Source organism: Barbus barbus (genome assembly GCF_936440315.1).
Source record: "Barbus barbus genome assembly, chromosome: 24".
Classification (NCBI taxonomy): Eukaryota; Metazoa; Chordata; class Actinopteri; order Cypriniformes; family Cyprinidae; genus Barbus; species Barbus barbus.
This window is the reverse complement of record NC_136752.1, coordinates 27,756,967-27,778,183: the sequence shown is the minus strand read 5'-3', so window position 1 is coordinate 27,778,183 and position 21,217 is coordinate 27,756,967. Positions and strand designations below refer to the sequence as shown.

General features: G+C 37.5%; 1 protein-coding gene across 1 annotated transcript; it reads right to left on the bottom strand.

Annotated features, from left to right (window-relative positions):
- Window positions 1-823: 823 nt before the first annotated feature.
- Window positions 824-20,999, bottom strand: cpsf2 (cleavage and polyadenylation specific factor 2). Its single transcript, XM_079376284.1, has 15 exons — window positions 20,843-20,999; window positions 20,059-20,208; window positions 19,818-19,977; window positions 13,808-13,913; window positions 13,541-13,670; window positions 12,731-12,846; window positions 12,427-12,614; window positions 11,444-11,734; window positions 9,694-9,794; window positions 8,127-8,330; window positions 7,788-7,940; window positions 5,934-6,159; window positions 4,922-5,233; window positions 3,456-3,590; window positions 824-1,957 (listed from the first exon to the last, which is right to left on the bottom strand). The coding sequence occupies exons 2-15, from the start codon at window positions 20,205-20,207 to the stop codon at window positions 1,865-1,867; spliced, it is 2,364 nt and encodes a 787-aa protein (XP_079232410.1). The 5' UTR covers window position 20,208; window positions 20,843-20,999; the 3' UTR covers window positions 824-1,864.
- Window positions 21,000-21,217: the final 218 nt, after the last annotated feature.

Below are 21,217 nucleotides of genomic sequence, written 5' to 3'. Positions count from 1 at the left end.
TTATACATACTCAAAGCTAACGACTGAAGAGCATTGAAAATTATTATTACCGACATTAATTGATGACTTCCACCTTAATTTTAGACTCAATTTCAGCACAGGAAGGGCCTTCGTTTTCATTTGCTTTATAGACTGAGATCACTATGCCAAGTGTCAGTCAGGATGGTGTAAATCTCGACCAGGAGGACCGTGGGTCAGTGGAAGCATCTTCTCAGGCCTGATGGGTCACAATCTACCATCTGGGAGTCTGACAGATGAATCTAGGTTCAACAGATGCCCGGTCAACTGTAACGAGGTGGAACTTGCTGGAAGATAAAATATCTGGCTATTTATTTATTTATTCAGGAGAAACTCTTCTAAATACAGATAGGGATCATCTTGGGTTTAAAGGACTCTGTGCTTTGTGGAAACACAAAACACACCAGGTGTAAATTATAATTGAACAAAATTCAATAAAACAAACCGATTTAAGCAATATTCGTGGCTATTTTTTACTTGAAACTATCCGTCACGAACTGAACTATTAATGCCATTATCATTATCTTTCCAGTGAGTGCCTTAAAAGCTCTTTTCAAATATTTAGCAGAGAAAGTGAAAACTTTGACAAAAGAAGTGACTAATCCTATATTAATGCTGGATGTTAACGTTTGCTGTGCTGGCAGATCGTGCGTTCAAACAGCTGACTCAGGATCAGCCGTGCTGGAAATATTTATGAATATCACCGGAAGCTTTGATCCTGGATCAGTTATTTAGGTCAAGGAAAGAGGGCATGATGTGGAATAGTCACAAGCTCAAAGACTATATGAAGGACAACAATGCAGTTCATATGAGAATAAAAATAATTTATGGTGACATTTTGTGGAGCATCTTAGAAATATTATTATTCCAGTGTCCTCATAGGGTTGAGTGTTAAATGTCACGGGTTAGATTTCTAGGGAACACGCATGGATAAAATGCAGAGCTCGGAGAACATGTTCAGAATGAAATACTAGCGTGTTGCATAATGTGCAGTATACATTAATATATAAAAAAAAATAAAAAAAACAGGAAAATGGCATGCATAATGTAAAGATGATTTCATTTCAAAAATTGTCATCAAATGACCTCACTATATTGCATGTTTATGTTTAATTCAGCAAGTGGCATCTAGTTATGCTAGAAATAGTTATTTTGCACTTCTGATTAAAGTGAACATTTCTTAACTTAGTCCAAAAAGTTTCAAATACAATAGATGCTATAACTTCCAGTGCATTCGCCAAACTGAAATGGGAAGATCAATTCGAGAACACTGCAAAACTGTGATAAAATTTGCAATTATCTAGAAAAAAAAAAAAATATTGAGAAAAAGTCAGATTTGTGAAAAAAGACAATTGCGCAATTTTTTTTTTTTATCCCGTTGCAGAAACAAGCTTTCAAACTATTATGTTCTGATGCGTAATGCACATTTCAGCAAATGTATTATGTATTTCCATGCATACAGAAAATTAGCATACAATGCACAGACTACATACTATACACTGCAGATGGTAGTATGCTATTCTGAACAAACCCGAGTTATTTTATATAACGGCACTGAAATGAATAAATGTAACTGCACAAACTCACACTGACACAGTGTCTCATTACGAAAACTGAAGTTTATCTGAGCAAAATAAGGGGTAAAAAAGGCTTAAACGGTTCTTTGCATCCAGCAGTTTGGAACAAAAGCATTGTTCTTCAGTCCAGACAGACGCTCTCTTTTTGGGTCGCTTTCAGAGAGAACGTCTGCCATGTAAACGTGGGGGAAACAATAATAAAATATACACAACTCAAAAGCTACAAAAGGAAAGGAAATGAAAGGAGGGCTGGAGCTGATTGAGATCCGTTAAACTACAGCATACTGCTGATACAACAGCTCACGAATCCTGTAGTAGTCATCACAATGGCAGCCTTCCAGACAGATGCGGCCCGCTTCCGTCTGAGAGAGAGAGAGAGAGAGAGAGCGGGGTCAGTGTTGTACAGCAGAGCAGTGAGGTGTTCAAGTGAGCATATTAAGAGCCGTTCACAGGACACGCTCTTGCATAACAAAACAGCATAACACTAGAATCTCAAGATGATTTTAACACTTGCCACTGGTAGTACAAAAAGTCTGGCTAACTAGTCATATCGTGGCAGGTTCCTGATATATGATATCATATACTGGAGGTGGGAAATATACCAGTATTATACGGGTCAATATCACTGTATGGTGCCTTTTGATGTCCTATACATGAACTAATTTGCCATGATGACTTAACATAAAAATGACTATGAAAGTTTTTATATTCATAGCAAAAGCATTACTTGGCTCTTTAAATCTACATTTACAGATTTTTTTGCTTAGTTTTGTGTAAGAGGATGCGTGTTATTTTGCTATGTCCCATGCACTGCTCATTAAATTTGAATGATAGTGGAACATTGTCAAATCATAAAATTATTATTTTTTTTTTTTAATGATTGTTGTTTTAAAAATAGGTGTATTTGACAGCACAAAACACACACAATGAATATATTTAATAAAAAAGTAATAAAATATAAATAAACTTTATTTTGCTGCATGTAAAGTAATCAATTAATTCATTAAATGTAGTCTAGCTTTATTTTGGGAACAATGTTCAGGCAAATTATTTTTTTAATGCTGTATGCTATGTATGAATGTGTGTGTATATATATATATTTGTATGTATGTACAATGTTGCGTATATAATACAACAAATTGTTTAGTTTTTTTAAGTTCATGTACAGTAATCATATTACTATTTTGTTAAAACATGCAAAATTGTATGCATTATGGATGGGTAAATCTTTCTAAATTGATATTCACATGACATCATTAAACTACATGTTTAATTATGCAAGTGACATCCAGTTTTCTCAAAAATACACTTATTTTTGATCCAAGGTTACGTCAAAAAATTTCTAACATTGGTTGTAAGAATGATTCGAATTTAAAAATATTATGGCTGATATTTCTTCCAGTTCATTTGTCTAATTGGAAATGGAAGGTCAACTGAGAAGCACTGCATTGTGGGATACAGTAGGCAAATGTATTATTTTCCATAATTATGAGAGAACGTCAATGATGCTTGTGTTGACAGGTTAATAAGATCTTAATGAACAGATTTACTGCATGTGTATGTATGTAGCATGGCAAAATACAACAAGCTGCACGTGCTTGAAAAGCATGCTGCATTGCTACTTTTTGTCAAGATTATTGCAGAGTAATTATGCTTAATTTTTCAATTTAAAAATACATACAGATCACTGCATAAACGTCTTTCAAAGGAGATTTCCCGAGTCAGAGGATCCAAATTTGGCTTTTTGCAACGCACATTAAGAACACATCCTGATTGTATGACTCATAATGTGCCGGCCACTAATCAAATATTCATAAGAGGTGATTTGCATATTATGTGGTGTAATGTGATTCCACTCACCCTCCTGACAGCCACCAGATTATTACACACCAGAACTCCGCCCACGAACTCGGCCTGGATCCCTTCACGCAGCAGAACCTGCTTAAAGTCCGACAGGCGAGGCTCGTTGATGAACACAGACTGATGACCCGGGATCTGAGGAGAACACGTGTTATTTCCCATGAATACCCAACAAAACACGAGTGTTTGAGGACGTTTCTTCAGTCAGCAGATCTATTTGAATGTCTTTCCTCTAGTGATCAGCTGTGTAATATAGAGTTTTATTTCAAACGTCATCATGAGACCATTTTATCCTCATTTATATGGTGACTCACTCTCTTCTGTTCTCTTGCTCTGCATTGAAGCCGGCTTGTATTCTCTAACAAACAACCAACATGTGCTATTACAGTTTTGGTTAATACTTCAAATTAGATTTTATTTTAATATTTTTTGTTTTCATTTCATTTAGTAGTTGTTTTAGTTTATGTATAGTTATTTTATTACTTCATCTTTAAGCAAAAATCTATTTAATTTAAATTTGATTTGGTTGTGTTTTGTAACTTTTTATATATTTACATATAATATAAATATTGTTATTATTATTATTATTAAATATTACACATTTAATATGTCTACATAGTATTATTAATTTTACTACGTTTATTTAGTTTTAGTTATTATGATAATTCAACTCAAACCTAACAATGAGATATATTGCCTTGGCAACTAGCTGAAAAAAAATGTTTGTAGTTTATGCTCATATTTTGAATTACATTTTATCGTTATATTCTGTTTTCACTTTAATTTGTGTTAGTTTTAGAAATTGTCATTTTTATAAAATTAAAGTGAAAACAGAAAATATTAAAATAAAATCTTATTTAAAAAAATCAGTTGCCAAGGCAACATTTCTCATTTTCATTTAGTTTAATTTGAAGTAATAAAGTAATTAAAACTAAATAAAGACTTATAAATAAAAATTAATAACTACAATACATTTTTTATTATTATTATTATTGTTATTATTTTAATATTTTCTGTTTTCACTTTAATTTGATAGTTTTAGTAATTTTAGTAATACAGTTATTTTGTCATTATCAGTTTTTTAAATGTGTCTACAGTATTTATAAATTTTAGTTTATAATTATTACATCAAATTAAATTAAGTGGAAATGAGAACTATTGCCTTGGCAACGAACACAAAATTCTATTTTACTGCAATATAAAATTACATTATAATTATGTTTATAGTTCTTGTAAATATTTTGAATTAGATTTTAATTTTAAATTTTCTGTTTTCCCTTTAATTTTATTTTGTATTTAGTTTGGTAATCTTTTGAAATTTGATTTTTATTATTATTTATTTTTAAAAGCTGTCTATACAGTTCGTAGTAATTGTTTTGTTTAACATCATCTACTGAAACTAAACAAAAATGTTAAAGTGCAGGTTAAACGTGTCGTTTGTGCAGTATTTGCTGTGTCTCTCTCACCTCATGAGCAGGCAGCGGCTCCAGCGTGGGAATGACGTCGCTCTCCTCTGAAATCTCCCGGTCGTCCTCTCCAAACAGAGTCTTCATGGCCCGCTGGTTAGCCGCGGCGCTGGGCTCAGTCGTCAGCTCCGGTGTGACGTCCACGGCCGGCTCTCCGTCCTCTGTCTCCTCTTTGGCGTCTCCCATCTCTGCGATGACACCCGTGTCCACTTTCTCCACCCGCATGTCCAGAACGCCATCGATCCAGGCCAGCTCTGTGTCTTTGGCTTTACAGAACTGCAGAGAACTGACCAACGAGTCCTTCAGTCTGACCTACAGCGACATTTACAGCTTCATCAGTCTGTCAACATTTCAGAAGACTGGACACTTCGCAATGTCAAAGTTGATATGATATCATAACATGATAAATGATGGTATTTTGAAACATTCACAACTCAAAGCTGCCACAACCTTTAGTGAACTATTAAATATCTTAATATTTATATATTTATATATTAAGCAGTAAGATGGAGTTTTGCATGTCATACTGAAAAAAAAAACTATTTTTTTTTAAACAACATTTTGCTTAATTTTTCTCTATTTTATAAAAACATTTGACCTCATATTAATTGAGACTACATAGAATATATTTTAATTTGTTACAAAGTTATGTTATATTTTCTGTTTTCACTTTTAGTTAACGCTTTAGGAATTTAGTTGTGTAAGGTGTAATTAATATATATATATATATATATATATATATATATATATATATATATATATATATATACACATATATACATATACATACACACACACACATATATATACACACATATGTATGTATGTATGTATGTATATATATATATATATATATATATATATATATATATATATATATATATATATATATATATATATATATGTATATATATATATATATATATATATATATTTTTTTTTTTTTTTTTTTTTTTTTATGTATATATTTTTTACATTTCAGTTTTTTGTGTGACAGAGAGAGTAAATGTACCTGGTAAATGTGTGTTTCGCTGGTGGCGTCCACCGTCTCCTGCAGTTTTGGCATGTAAACTTTGATGTCTTTTCCGCTGAAGGCCTTGCAGGACTCGGCCAGGTCCTGGCTGGCCTCAGGCGGCCCGTGAACGATGATTAGCTGTCTGGGTTTCATCTGGTTTATGATCTTCTTAATGGAGTCCCCGTCAGAACGGCCCTCGTAATCGATGTACATGACTCGAGCTCTGAGGGACACAACAGATGAATCAATGACTCAGAACGCGGCATATCTGGGTCAGTCTGAAAGTACGGCCAACCAATACAACCATCCAAAAAAAAACATTTTATTTTACATATATATATATATATATATATATATATATATATATATATTTATCATAATAATATTTAATTATATTACTATATAATATTTCAATTGTTATTAATTATAATGTTATAATTATTTTATACCATTTTATATTATTATTTTAATTATTACAATTAAGTACTTTTTTCTGAATACTCTGTGTCTGTATATTGGGTTTATACAATATATTGTTTAACTTTTACAAAATAATCAAAAAACTTTTTTTAGCTCTCATTTGATGAGGTTTTTTTAAATGGTATGAACCAGAAAAGCCTTGACAACTTATTTGAATTATTAGGCGAAATTTTATAATATAATAATTATTCACAATTTTAAATCATTTACTTACTCCCATTTACCTTCCATACATTTCTTTTACACTACAAATCATGAAAATACTAAATGTTAGCAGATATTTTGTGTTGACATGCTGAAATCTCTATTTTCTTTCTGAAGTATTCTCATTCTGATGTTTTCAAATTATTAAGCTTTAAAACTGATAGAACGATGTTGATGAATTGTAAAATGCTGGCAAGTGTTTAGCATTAAATTAAGCTCAAATCTCAAATGGTGTATGATTTTCTCACCACTGGAGTCTGAACTCACATTATCTATCAGTTCAGCGGCAAATAAACACAAACCACAGAAGAGCAATTCAGAAGAGATAGATGGAGGGTTATTAGGCATGAGTGCTAATTATTCTGTTAAAGCTGACAGCGGTGCATTGGCAAACAGACATCGGAGCGCGTTTGGGAGAGACCTGGGTATTTTTAACTGACTGTAGGATGTGTCTATGATGCTACGTCTTAGTAAAAGCCTGACACATTTTTACCAAAAACTGGTTTGTGAATCTCACACACTACAGAGTGAGCGCCACCTGCAGGCCACATATAAGGATGACACATCCTAAACACTGCTTTTTAATACAATTTATCCTCTTAAAAGGTATATATCTTGTTTTAAACTTAAAATGTATAGAACAAACACTGAAAACAAATAACTTAACTTTAGTACAAAATAAAAAAATAATACAAAAACAGTAATTATATATACACATAGTAAAAATATTTTTTTAAGTTGTAAATAAAGATTATTGGAGTATATTTTGAAAGAAAAAAAAAGTAGTCTTTCCAATTCAAAATGTGATGTTACTTCCTGTTTCTTTGTAATTGTGAATTTACTTGCCATTTCTGAGTGATTATTTTTTACAGTATATATATATAAGTCCTGAACACTGCTGTAGTGCACAAATGTGCATATATTTATTGATATTTGATGTTAGCGTTTTGTATAAAAAAAAAATGTATAGAATAAATCTTGTATACTGCCGTAAATTTGCTAATATTTATTAAAAAATAACACTGAGGTTTTAATACAATCCTCACTATTAAAACATTTAAACAAAGTAAATGTAGAGTTTTTTCCTATTAACTTTCATCCAGAGTTTTTCACTTATTTCTCATAATTAATAATAAGGGTCAGACTGATGATGCAATGAATGATCACCTGATGTCTAGCGTTTGTGTGATGCTGGTGCATTTGGTGGGAACGTCGGACAGGTCCTGCTCCATCGGCTCCTCTCCGTTAGTCAGTCCAGACTCCAGTTTGCTTTTCTCCTCTTCTGTGGCCTGGAGCTCTGGAACCAGAAAATCCTCGGGCCTGTGATTAGAGTAAATATAGAACAGGAATATTACACAATAAACATAAGATGAAACAGTTAGTAAACAACAACACATATAATATTAGTTTATAGAGTAAATAGCAGCACAAACCCATAAATATCATGGTATTACTATCTGATTCTGATTTTTTTTAAGAGGACTAACTCTAAATCGTCTCACTCACCTGATGATTTCGCCGTACTCGTCCCATTTGATTCGCTCCTCGTGTGTAGGGAACATGGGGTAGGACTTTTTGGCCTGTTTGAAGAAGCTGCCCTTCCTCCCGCCCTCGCCCTTCATCATCAGGTCGTGATGTTTGGTCTTCACCACCGCCGGCTGCTCCAGATCATCGTCCATATCGCTCTCATCGCTCGAGTCCATGTCCACCCTGACCATCAACACAGAGTGCTGTTATTAAACCTCAGGTAAGGTTAGGATTCAGAGCTGATCTAATAATAGTAATGGCATTATTAAACCATAAACGACTGAGATTGCCTTATAGTGCTGCGTAAAGGTGAAGAAATGACAACAGAATATAACACTCATGAGCAGTGCTTTTTCTCAATATCTTTAGGTTAACTTGAATATTATTGGATAAAGTGAACATTTTAGGTGTTGTAAGTTTTCTATCACTTTTTTGACTTCAATAGTTCCTTTCTAGTGGTCTCAAATATTGTCTCGTATATTCCCTTAATTAATGTGGGTCAAAAATACAAAACAAAAGTTTAATTACTGCTTAAATAGCTTTGGAGAAAAGCATATCACAGGACAAGACAATTTAGATACAAATTTAAATATATTGTGTATCATAACACATAATATTTTTTATTTTACCAATTCAGGGTTATATTTTAAAATAAGTTGACTGGGTTCCAAATTCAAAAGTTTGAGGTGAGTAAATTTTGTTTTTTTTACTTTTATTCAACAAGGATGCATTAAATTGAAAAGGTGACAGCAAAGACATTTATAATGTTACAAATGTTGAAAACTTGAAAAATCAATGTTGAAAACAGCTGAGCAAAAATGTGAAGCAGCTCAACTGTTTTCATCATTAATAATAATACGGAAAGTTACTTGAGCAGCAAATCAGCATATTAATTTCTGAAGGATCATGTGACTCTGAAGATCGGAGTAATGATGCTGAAAATTCAGCTTGCATTACAGGAATAAATTACATTTTATACTTAAACATTTATTTTAAATTCTAATAATATTTGACTCTTTTTGCTGTATTTTTGATTAAATAAATGCAGCCTTGGCAAACAGAAGAGACTTTTGAATGGCATTGTGTAATGTAAAAGAGAACTGGCTGATTTTTCAGTCAGTTCACTTGTTTTGGGTCCGGGTTTGATTCAATAAAGAGCACAAATATGAACAGACATTAGCACTTCTTCTTGAAACAGATAGCAAAACATGAATTAATTTGGAGGCAAAAGGCATCACTGGCAAGTTACTAGCATTAGTGTTTTTATTCCATTTTAAGCAGCAGCAGCAGCAGATGTTGAATGTTTAACTTCACAGCTCAAAGAGCCAACGATGCTGTGACCCAATCGCGTGAATGATTCATAAAATATTTATAGAATGATTTTTTTCAGTGATGATCTGTCTTTTGAATATTTGTAGAAAATTACCCTCTCTACCCTTGATAAATGCCGTTAGAAAGTCTTGGTTTGATCGGCAGTGTATTCTGGGTGAATCCAAGCAGTTTTTCATTCAGACAGTATTTTAGTCTCAAACACATTTCTACTCACTCTTTTGCCTGCTCCAGTTTTTTGGCAGCCTCTTTCTTCATTTTCTCTTTCTCCATGTATTCCTCTAGTTCTCGTCCTTCCAGTCGGCAACGTTTTCTTATCTGGTTTAGTTAAAGAAAAAGAAAACACAAAATATTCAAAATCACTGGCCATCCAATGCATTTTGCACACAAAAACTGCTTGAAAAAGAGCTATAGAGGAAACCTAATCACTAGATTTGCCAAAATTTGTGGGATCAAACCTTTGATATTCAGAGATTTGTCTGAGCGACGTAATAACAGGCAAACTAGTTACCCGCTAGTAGGGCTGCACGATAAATCGAAATGAAATCGCTGCGATTGCCATGCGTATCTTTCAATATAGCACGGTTCTGTGATCAGTAGTAAATCTCCATCTGAAGGCCAGAGGGCGCTCTCGCGTGGAAACTCCAAATATGCCTCGCAGAAGAAACCCAGGAAATGCCGATCGCTGCAGCTGAATAAACTGATTTAACTGCTTTTATTGATTCAAAGTGAATAATAAACACACGACTATGACACTATATGGCTTTCAGATTCAGATTCAGATTCAGAGCAGCATTCACAGAGCCGTAGTTCACTGAGAAGCTACGTAAACAGCTGTCATTATCGACAACGATTTCTTCGATTTCATAATCGTACGATTATATCGTCTGTGTTTTTTTTGCGTAGCTTGTCAGAGAACTATGGCCGTTTCTCAATACCAAGTTCGCAGAGTCTGGACTTCCGTCCTTTCGAGTTTGGACTTGCCAAGTTCGACTCAGAAGAACGAACTCTCGAGGACGGGAGGACGAACTGAATTCTGGGTTATGGCCCGTATCAAGTCCGCACAAGTCACCTCTCGATGCATCCTCGGTAAAAGGGGCGGATCAAGAACACATCCGGGGATTTGAACTGGACTTGGCTAGATGTGAACTTTGAATTGGAACAGTACTTGGGCAGCGACTGATGACGTTTCACAAGTCCACAAGAACACAAGTACAGACAAGTACGCATATTGAGAAACGGCCTAGGGCTCTGTGTAGTAAATGCTACTTCATCTGAAAGCAGGTGATGGAGATTTACTACTAATCACAGAACCGGCTTCACTTACGAGATGTGCATGACAATCGCATTCGATTAATCGCTAGCATAGTTTATCCAGTTTTGATTTTTGGTAAATAAGTTCTCATGAATAATTACAACGTCTTCTCATAGGAAGACCACACAGTCTGATAAATAATCATGACACACATCCTGTAACATTGACATGATGTAGATATTAAATCCAGAAGATGAAAATCGCAAAATTAACAATAATAAAAAAAAAAAAGTTATAATGAATGGATGCTAGCATTGTTTTCTGATGTTCTACACCTCCATTAATATCTAAGAAAATGATCAGCCCCCCCAAAAAAACAATTCTGATCATAAAAATAATATTTTCAGCTAATTTCTATTTTTTTTATATATTTTTATTCAAAATCTTACTTCACAATATGATTTTATTTCACATCTCGATATAGCTATCTTTGTTATTTTATTTTATTTTTATTAGGCTGCTGTCACTTTAAGACTGACTGCATGGATCCAATATGCTGAAACTCATCCGTTATTGTTGTGCCTGCTATTCACTTTCATAATGTTGCTCAAAAAAAAAAAAGGTATACTTTGTGCAATCTTCATATTAAATTACTTATCAGTTCTTAGCCATAAAAAGTAAACCAGACTTTATTCTGATCATAAAATCTCACCTCCAGCTCGATCCTCTTCTCCCCGGGATTTTCTATGAGGTAGCGGGCCAGTGTTCCCGGTGTGGTCCTGTAGGTGAGGATGACTGAGTTCTTGGCATCCTGGCACCACTGTATGAAGAGCTCCCGTGAGAAGCCGGCCTCCAGATCAGGCTGGCTGCACAGAACCACCTTCGGGCTGGGCACACGGGCCAGATCGGACAGGCTGTGACAAAGCGACAGGTGGCGGAACTGGAAAGGGTTGTTCCTCTTGTCCTCGAAGCATCGCATCAGTTTATCGCTCATCCACTCGACCTGTGAGGAAACACAAGAAGCTTTCTGATTTCTGACACATCTTGCTGTACAAGCAAAATTTACACACAAAAATAGAGATATTAAGACATTTAATTGAAACAACTGATTCAGTCGGTGACTGAATCATTCATTAAACTCATTCGTTCAAACGGCGGATTCATTCAGTAATGAAGTTTCAGTATTTATTGTTTGGGGACACAAAAGAAAAAAAAAAAAAGGAATTGTGACTTCTGACTTTCTCAGAATTCTGAGTTTACATTTTGAAATTAATAACTCATACATTTGCAACTGTGAGGAATTCTGAAAAAAAAAAGTCAGAACTCTTTACAATTCTGAGAAAAAAACATTGGAACTCAAAATATTGTTTCATAAAATCAGTGTAACATTTGCTAATCATGCTAATATTCAGAAAAGACCACACTCTTGCTCATATGATATTGCTTAACTTTATCATTTGATAAAAATATAAAAAAACTCATGCAGGAAAAAAAAATCCCTGCATATCATGAATTGAGACATTCTAACAGCATTAAATATCATGCAGTGAAAGCACACACTTTCAAGGCATGCTTTTTTGGTTTTTGCAAAGCGAGTGACATACTCTATAATGCCAGCTAGCTTTAAAGCAACTACGAAATTATTGTAGACCACACAAAGAACATTTTTGAAGGATCTGACTGTGGCAGCGAGACCTGGGACTTTGAGAACTCCACCACGTTGTAGCTGACGTTGTTGAGCAGGGCGAGCGAGTAAACTCCCAATCCTGCATCTTTGGTCCTCCAGATCTGATCCAGGAGCTGAGCTAGTTCCAGCACTCGTCCCGCCGTATCCACGGCGATCAGCACGTTCCCATCGCCGCGGAGGGTCTCCATGACATTGGCTGGAAGAGAGTGTCAAACGTCACACTTCATTGTAGAACTTCATTGCAGCAAATACTTTTGATGACAAATCATCAAAATACTATTCGGGCGAACTGTTGGTTTAGTTTGAACTTACTGAGCAGTTGCTCGTCACGTTGTTTCCTGCGAGGCTGAACGTACGAGGCGTTGAAGGAGTCTGTGATGAGGAGAGACGGTCTGCTGATAGTCTCCAGGGAGCAGCCGTTCAGATGACTGATTGGACACAGCAAACATCATGTAAAAAACTTAACTCTACACTGAGATCAGAAATGAACCAGAAATATAGTTTTATTTTTTAAGCTTTATTAAAGACAACTTAGTAATATTTAATAGACCAAATAATTTATACTTGAATTAATCAAAATATTTATAAAATATTATTTGAGAAAATAATTTATTCGATTATAATATATGGATAATCAAAATATTTGATTTTATTACATGAATAATCAAAACAAACATTATATCAATTTACTTTTCATATTCAAATAACCTCAAATTGCTTTAAATGTTTTGTATTTATTCTTAAAATAATTTATTAATAATTATATTTATGTTTTTGTTGATTATTAATGTATATGTGATTTTTTTCATATATCCATCTATCCATCCATCCATCTGATGTTGGTTTGATATTTAATTAACAGCCATAATTGTTGTGAATTTAACATTCATTAATTAGTTTTATTATTTAATAATATAATTTATTCAATCTCAAATGATTATTTGAGAAAATGGTTTAAAAAAAGTATTTGAGAATACATAGCAAGAGAAAAAGAGACAAAATTACCTCATAAAGGGCAGGAAATACCCCTGACAATCAATTCCAGAATGCAAATATTGGCCCTTAATAAATAAAACTTTCTGATACAATATTCATTCTACAGGTGATTTCTTTCATACTTACATCTCCCTCTTGTGGTTGAAATCCACAGCATAGATGATCTCTTCCTCTCCGTCCTTCACTATTTTCCAGATAGTGCCACCGATCATGTGGCCCGCAGGAAGTGGAGTGATGGACAGACCGTGACCTTTTCCTGTTTGTTAATAAATTATGAGTAACTTTCAAGATGCCCAGAAGGACACATTATCATTATTCTGGATTATTAAAAATTCATAATTTCTGATTGGGTCTTCTCTTTTTGCACATGTGAATGAGGACATGCTTTCTCACCTTTCAGGTTGACAATCTGAGAGTATTTCAGCTGCTGGATTTTGTCAAAAGCTGAGTCGACGTCATCCAGTGTGAACAGAGTGAAATCTTCTGTGTTATGTCGAGACTATGAGATCAAATAAGATAGAGCAATTAATATTTCAGCACTGCCTCAAAGCAAGAATTACTGAACACTACAAAACTTTAGGTTACTTACGTAACCCCGGTTCTCTGATAACATGAGTGAGGTATCTCACTATGGGAATTGCCTCGGGCGTGACCAATCCTGGATGCACCAATTACACCACGTCTGTCAGTTGACAGACCAATCACGACAGTGATGTGGGAGTCCCGCCTCCCCAATATATATCACTGCATAACGGTCCCTACCTCATTCTCAGCATATCTCTTCCCCGTGCTACTGCAAGGAGGGAAGTGTGGTGAGATACCTCACTCATTTTATCAGAGAACCGGGGTTACGTGAGTAACCTAAAGTTCTCTTTCAAACATTCATTCAGTATCTCACTATGGAATACAGACAACTCCCATATTGCAGATATGCTGTCCGAAGCAGGCATGTCAACCAACTCAGTAATGTGTGATAACATAGGAACGCAAGCCCCAACCATTCTCAGAATATAATGGAGACACAAGAAAAATAAAAACATCTGTACAAATGTTGTGTTTTTTTTTTTACACACTTAGGATGGAAAGAGCCAATGATGGCTCTGTAACATCCAGCCTGTAAAATCTGACAAAAGTGTGTGGCAAAGCCCAGCTTGCCACTGCACAAATGTCTTGAATTGAAACGCCCTTAAACAATGCCCACGAGGTGGCCAACCCTCGGGTACTATGAGCCCTAAGCCCCTCTGGAGGACTAAGACCCATGCTGTTATAACCCACTATAATAGCTTCAACTACCCAGTGGGACAGGCGCTGACAAGAAATAGGTTTATCCCTATGAGAATCAGCCCATGAGACAAATAACTGATTACTCTTCCACATCGTTTTGTTTACATAGCAAAGCAATGCACGGACAGGGCACAAACAGTGAAGCCCACTCTTCTTCTGGTGACGAGAAAGGCGGCGGATGGAAAGCCATTAAATCCACTTGATTATAGGCTCGAGCTGACTCGCTCACCTTAGGCACGAACGCTGGATTAGTTTTAAGAGACCCTCTTGAGTAATCCATAGCAAACTGCATACATGAGTTATGAACCAACAAAGCATGAAATTCACTAACCTGTTTTGCAGTTGAAAGGGCCAGCAATAATGCGGTCTTTAGCGAAAGGAGGCTCAGATCGCTGCTGTCTATAGGTTCAAAAGGTGCATGAGGTTAAGTTAAGGACCACAGACAGGTCCCACGGCAGAATCAGTGGCTTTGACACCCTGTTCCAAATGCTGTGCACTTCTCATAAACCTGCATACAAGCGGATGTCGACCCATAGGTGTTATTGTCAATCCTCACATGACACGCAGAAATCGCCCCGAGATACACCTTAACAGTAGAAAAAGCTCTGCCTTTATCCAGAAGTTCTTACAGAAAACATAACACATCTGCGACCGAACAGAGAAAGTGGACAATGAGCTTATGCGTGCACCATTGCTCGAAAGCGTTCCATTTCCTATCGTAAGCAGAGCGCGTCGAGGCATCCATCGCGTTCTGAATTGTTTCAATCACCTTCGGAGGCAACCCAGTAGCATTTAAGTTTAACCTCTCACGGGCCAGGCCAGAAGAGCAACTTTGTCCAGGGTGGGATGAAATACCTCCTCGCGCGCTTGTGAGAGGAGGTCTCTGCGCAGTGGGAGAGGCCAGGGCTGGTCGACCAAGAGCTGCATTATCTCTGTCAGCTACAATTTCCCCGGCCAGTTCGGGGCAATCAGTATGACTGAGTGGCCGCACTCTCTTACCCTTTTTAGAGTTGGTATGATCAGACTTAACATAGGGAACGCGTAAAGCAGTACGCTTGGCCATGGGTGCGCTAGGGCATCCACACCCATAGGCGCACAGTCTCTCGCTAGCGTGAAGAATAGAGGGCAGTCACTGTTTTCGTGCGATGCGAAGAGATCTACGACCGCACGGCTGAATCTCTTCCACAACTGGTCCACTACCTGAGGGTGGAGTGTCCATTCTCCGTACCAAGGATTCCCCCTGGACAGGAGATCTGCCCCCACATTCATTATTCCCGGGACGTGCATTGCCCATAATGAATGAAAGTGTTTCCTGCCCCACACAATCAGTTTCTGTGCCAGACTGTGAAGCTGAGGAGAGCGTGAGCCCCCTTGGCGATTTATAAATGCCATCGTGGTTGTGTTGTCTGATCTGATCAGAACGTGGTGGTTCCGCAGAAACTGTACAAAATGTTTCAATGCTAGACAGTGTTAACACTGTTAACAGTTTATGTGTGAGTTCTGCAACGAGACGGGCCCTTTCCCTTTCGCTATTCTGCCCTCGCACACTGCACCCCAACCTGAGAGCAACACGTCCGTCGTTACCACCTTCCTCATGGAAACTACCCCCAGCAGAGTCCCGGATTCAAGGAACGAGCGGTTTCTCCAGTAACGAAGAGCACGCATGCAAAGTGCTGACACCATCACTTTGCGGTTGAGGTGGCGTTTTGGACATAAGTGTTGTGCCGCTGTCCAATTCTGAAACTCCCTCATTCCCAACAGTCCCAAAGGAATAACAGACTGTTGAGGCCATTAGCTCTAGAAGGCGCAAACATAGTCTGAATGGGACTTTGCTCCATTTTTGAAAAAGGGATAGACAGCTGCGAATTGACCTGATGCGCTCCTCTGACAGAAACGCTTGATACTGATCTGAGTTCAGTCTGAGGCCTAAATAAATTATTTCCTGTGTGGGCACCAGGCAGCTTTTTGTCTCGTTTATCCTGAAACCTAAGCTCTTCAAATGAGAGACAAGCATCTTCGTATCTGTCTCCGCTTGCTGCCGTGATGGAGAGCAAAGGAGGAGATCGTTCAGATAAGCTGACACTCTGAGACCTGCTGTTGATAGAGCCGCTTCTATACATTTGCAAAACATTCATGGGGCCAATGAGAGCCCGAAAGGAACAGTCATAAATTCGTAGGTGCCAACTCCACAGCTGAACTGGTCAAAAGAGAACTTTTTTAATTTTTTTATGAACGGCTCCCGAGTCCAACGCCTTCTCTTGGCAGGAGGGGAAGAAATTAACAACTGTTTTTGAGGGAGGATAACAACAGATACTCCCAGAGTGTTGTTGTTCGTCCCTTTTCCCAAAACACGAGGACACATCAGGCTGCCCGGCGTTTCTTGCCTCCCTGAGGGTTTGCCGTTCTGTGTCTAGCTGCTACTGCTGTAAAGGAAGGTTTTCCCTTTGGCTGTGCTGGCTTAGGCTGTGCGTCAAACTGCTGAGGCTGAGGAGGTCTGGGGCTCCTTAAAGTCGACTGGCCACTCCGCAGAGGGGCATCAAAACCAGGGAGTGCCGATAGAGAACCCTTAGGAATGGGTTTTCGGAGAAGGCGAGCTTGGAAAGCCTTCCCCTCTTTCTTCCTCAGATCACCCCGCTGGAGCATAGCAGTGACTGATGCACCGAAAAGGGCTTTGGGCTCCAAAGGGGCATCCAAGAAATCGACTTTCTCTCTGTCAGACAGCCCTGAAAGTCCAAGCCAGAGGGCTCACTCACACACTACTGCTAAGCCCATGCTGCGGCCGCAGCTCTGGACTGCACTTCTGGAGGTTCTCAGGTTGAGATCTGCAATAACGCAGATCTCTTCCCAGAGGGCTGGGTTTGGTGACCCAGCATCCATTTGTCTTCCCATCTCCTCCATGAGTTCTGCTTGATAAGCAGTGAGGAGAGAGGTGGCATTCAGAGTTCTCACTGCCAGAGCAGAGGAACGGTAATTCTTCTGAAAAACCGAGGCTGTTAGGCGCTCAGTATGTCCTGGCAGTGAAGCTGAGGCAGAAGAAAAAGCTGCTCTGCGATTAGGGTTAAGATAATGTGTCGAGCAGGTCGAGCTCCACCTGGGCAGAGGCCGGGGACCCTTCACGTAACGCGCTTGCCGGCCGGGAGGGAGTCGACGGTAGAATTGCGTCGTCATCATCTTCCTCCCCATCCTCCTACAGCAGACGGGCGATCTCTTCGTCATCCTCCTCCCTTTCCTCTGATAGGATCGGGAAAAGAGGAGGAAGCTCAGAAGAGACTTCATCCATAAACTCGCCCCAGCTGCATGACACAGGCGGATGTTTGGTCTCCACCGTGGTCGAAGGAGAAAGGGAGGGGTCACCTTTATTAGCAGGGTTACTCGGGGTTCACGAGTGCCACCTGAGCGTGTCTCACCCCCAGGCATGCAATACACAGGGGATGAGAATCCTTGCCTGATATCATAGCTCCACAAGCACAAGGGCGCGCGGCGTCTTTCCCCTTCACACCCTCGCTTGCAGAACTAACATTCGCCATCAAGCCACTAAGTTCACCACAACGTGTCGCTCAGAAAAGACAGACAAACAAATTAGTTGTAAAATGCTAATTCGCTCATTTGTCCCTTAACAATCATTTTCACTGTGACAATGAAGAGAAAAAAATACCGCTTACAGAAAAAACTACGTTCGGCGACATACCTTGACGGCTTGTCTAGGAACAGTTAAGCAGCTAATCCTGGAAATAGGTACAGAAAAATAGCTTCCAAGAGATCTTCACGGATAAGAAAACAAGAATGAAGTAGGGACCGTTATGCAGTGATATATATTGGGAAGGCAAGATTCCCGCATCACTGTCGTGATTGGTCTGTCAACTGACAGACATGTTGTAATTGGTGCTTCCAGGATTGGTCACGCCCGAGGCGATTCCCATAGTGAGATACCGAATGAATGTTTGAAAGAGAACAACGTTGTTGTTGTTTTTTTTACATGGGGATTTTAAGTTCAACTAACAATTCAAGTCTATGATGTATCATAGATCTCTGTGTTCTTATAATCAAATTATTTAAATTTTACAGTAATTACTGCATACAACCACTAAAAAAATTATTTTCTCCCACACGTTCCATTTAAATCTATTAAATCTGACTTTATTTTCATGATAATTAAGTATATTTTAGACCCTAAATTGCCATCCTGAAAAAAAGATTTATCATTACTGTAATGTGAAAAAAATTCAAATAATATAGAATATTTATTGTACTGCTTGTAATGCTGATTTAAAGTTTTACTATAGTAAATAAAACAATGTGTGGGAATAATGGGAACATCTGGATGTATTACAGTAATACATAGTTTTGGGGAAAATTACATTTTTACTGGTACCTATAATTGTAATAATTTTTTTTATCAATTTTTTTATCTTTATTAATTTAAGGGTGATGTGAGCTGGACATTTTATTTTAAATTTAAACTCAATCGCTAATTTGAATCTGAAATTGCATGTCAATTTTTTTGATAGAAAAATAAAAGGTGATTTTAAAATAAATAATGTTTTAATTATTAATTTAAAATAAACACTTTATTTTTTTGTTAAAATAATTATATGAAAATAAAATTCAAATTATTATATGTTTGTGACGACTATTCATTTATGTTGTATGTGACTTTCATCATATAAATGTTGCCATGAACTGTCATGGCAACATTACTAAATTACTAACTTGGCACAATTAGTGAAGTGACATTCAGCCAAGTATGGTGACCCATACTCGGAATTCGTGCTCTGCATTTAACCCTTCCAACGTGCACACACACAGCAGTGAACACACACACACCGTGAACATACACCCGGAGCAGTGGGCAGCCATTTTATGCTGCAGCGCCCGGGGAGCAGTTGGGGGTTCGGTGCCTTGCTCAAGGGCACCTCAGTCGTGGTATTGAGGGTGGAGAGAGCGCTGGACATTCCCTCCCCCCACCTACAATTCCTGCCGGCCCGAGACTCGAACCCGCAACCTTTGGATCACGAGTCCAACTCTCTAACCATTAGGCCACGACTTCAGATTAAGAAACATACTTCAGATTTAAGAGCTAATGATAATCAGTGCTTCTTTTGAAACCCGTCCATCTCACCTGATAGAGATCGTACATGAACATCTGGCCCATCTTGTAGACGGGGATGGTTGCGTAGATGGTGCAGTTGAGCCCCAGTTTGCCCACAGCGTACGGTAACGCGCCCAAATGCAGATGATCGGGGTGAGAGAGCAGCACTGCGTCCACCTGATGGGTATACCTGATAGAGACAGGACAGAAAATACACATCACATACAGGAAATGATATCAATAACACCACCTTACCATCCAAAAATCATACCGCTTCAGGGAATCTATGATGTCCATGGAGAAACTTTCATCCCAGCCACAGTCCAGCAGGAAGCGGAACTCGTCCACCTGTAACAGGTAACATAGAGCCGATTCCTCCTGGACCCCGGAGAGAGCCGTCAGCTTGATGATGGACGTCATACTACAGATGGACACAAAAGATCATCAGTACACAACTTACATTTAGTCTTGAGCATTTGTTTGTTTAATAATCAGAATGAAAAATCATGTACTAAACAAAATACCATGTTTTTGGACATGTACTACGGCAATAACATGGTATTCTATAAAGTCATTCATAATATAGTATATAAATATGGAAATCAATCATTCAGTACCACAGTATTACCATAGTTTTATAAATATCCGTAAAACCACGGTATTATATTGATAACACAGTAATGCCATGGTATTATTTTTTAAGTATTAAGAATATAAATACATTACCATAATCATGATATTTCATTAAATTTATCCAAACACTATTGACATATTATCTAAAACCAGCCAATTGTGATACAATGCTAATAATGGTGCATAAAATAAGAGCAGTATGTAATGAACTGAACTGTAAATTCAGAACACAGATTGAGACAGAAGGGCACAGAATGAATTAATTGAATATTCACGAGCCTTCATCCATGATAAAGTTACTCAACTTTCAAATTAATCTGACATTTAAACTTAACCTGAACTCAATGAAAACACCCAGCAGACAAACCAAAGAGCTTTTCTTTAAAAACTGACTTGATTTATGTACATCAAAACTTGCGTACCCGTGTCTCGTTATGTCACTTTTGATCTCAGGAGGTTTTGTCAGTAATAAATGGTGAAAATCGCTGAAAAATCATCTTAAATTCATATTAATGTTTCAGATCGGCGGCATGAGAGCAGCAGCCATTACCGCCTGTGCTGACGTCACTGGACTCTACCACTGACAGCAGCGGAGGGCCGTTTACAAATAACTAATAAAAGTCTCATAATACTCATTTTTAAAGATACACGTAACACATTTAGATTAAATCTATGTCTAAAATGTAAGTTTCGATGAGAAAAAAACTAAAAGAAAAATGGTTGGATTTAATAAGTCTTCAGCCTTTCAACTATCAAACTGTCAACAGCATCAGAATTTATACAAATTATTTTTAAGT

Excerpts from the sequence above, each read along its gene's own strand:
- cpsf2 (XM_079376284.1), bottom strand. The coding sequence starts at position 20,207 with ATGACGTCCATCATCAAGCTGACGGCTCTCTCCGGGGTCCAGGAGGAA. Across the intron at positions 8,331-9,693 it reads AAACTGGAGCAGGCAAAAGA|GGTGGACATGGACTCGAGCG; the intron begins GTGAGTAGAAAT and ends GTTGATGGTCAG. Across the intron at positions 5,234-5,933 it reads GCGAAACACACATTTACCAG|GTCAGACTGAAGGACTCGTT; the intron begins GTACATTTACTC and ends ATGTCGCTGTAG.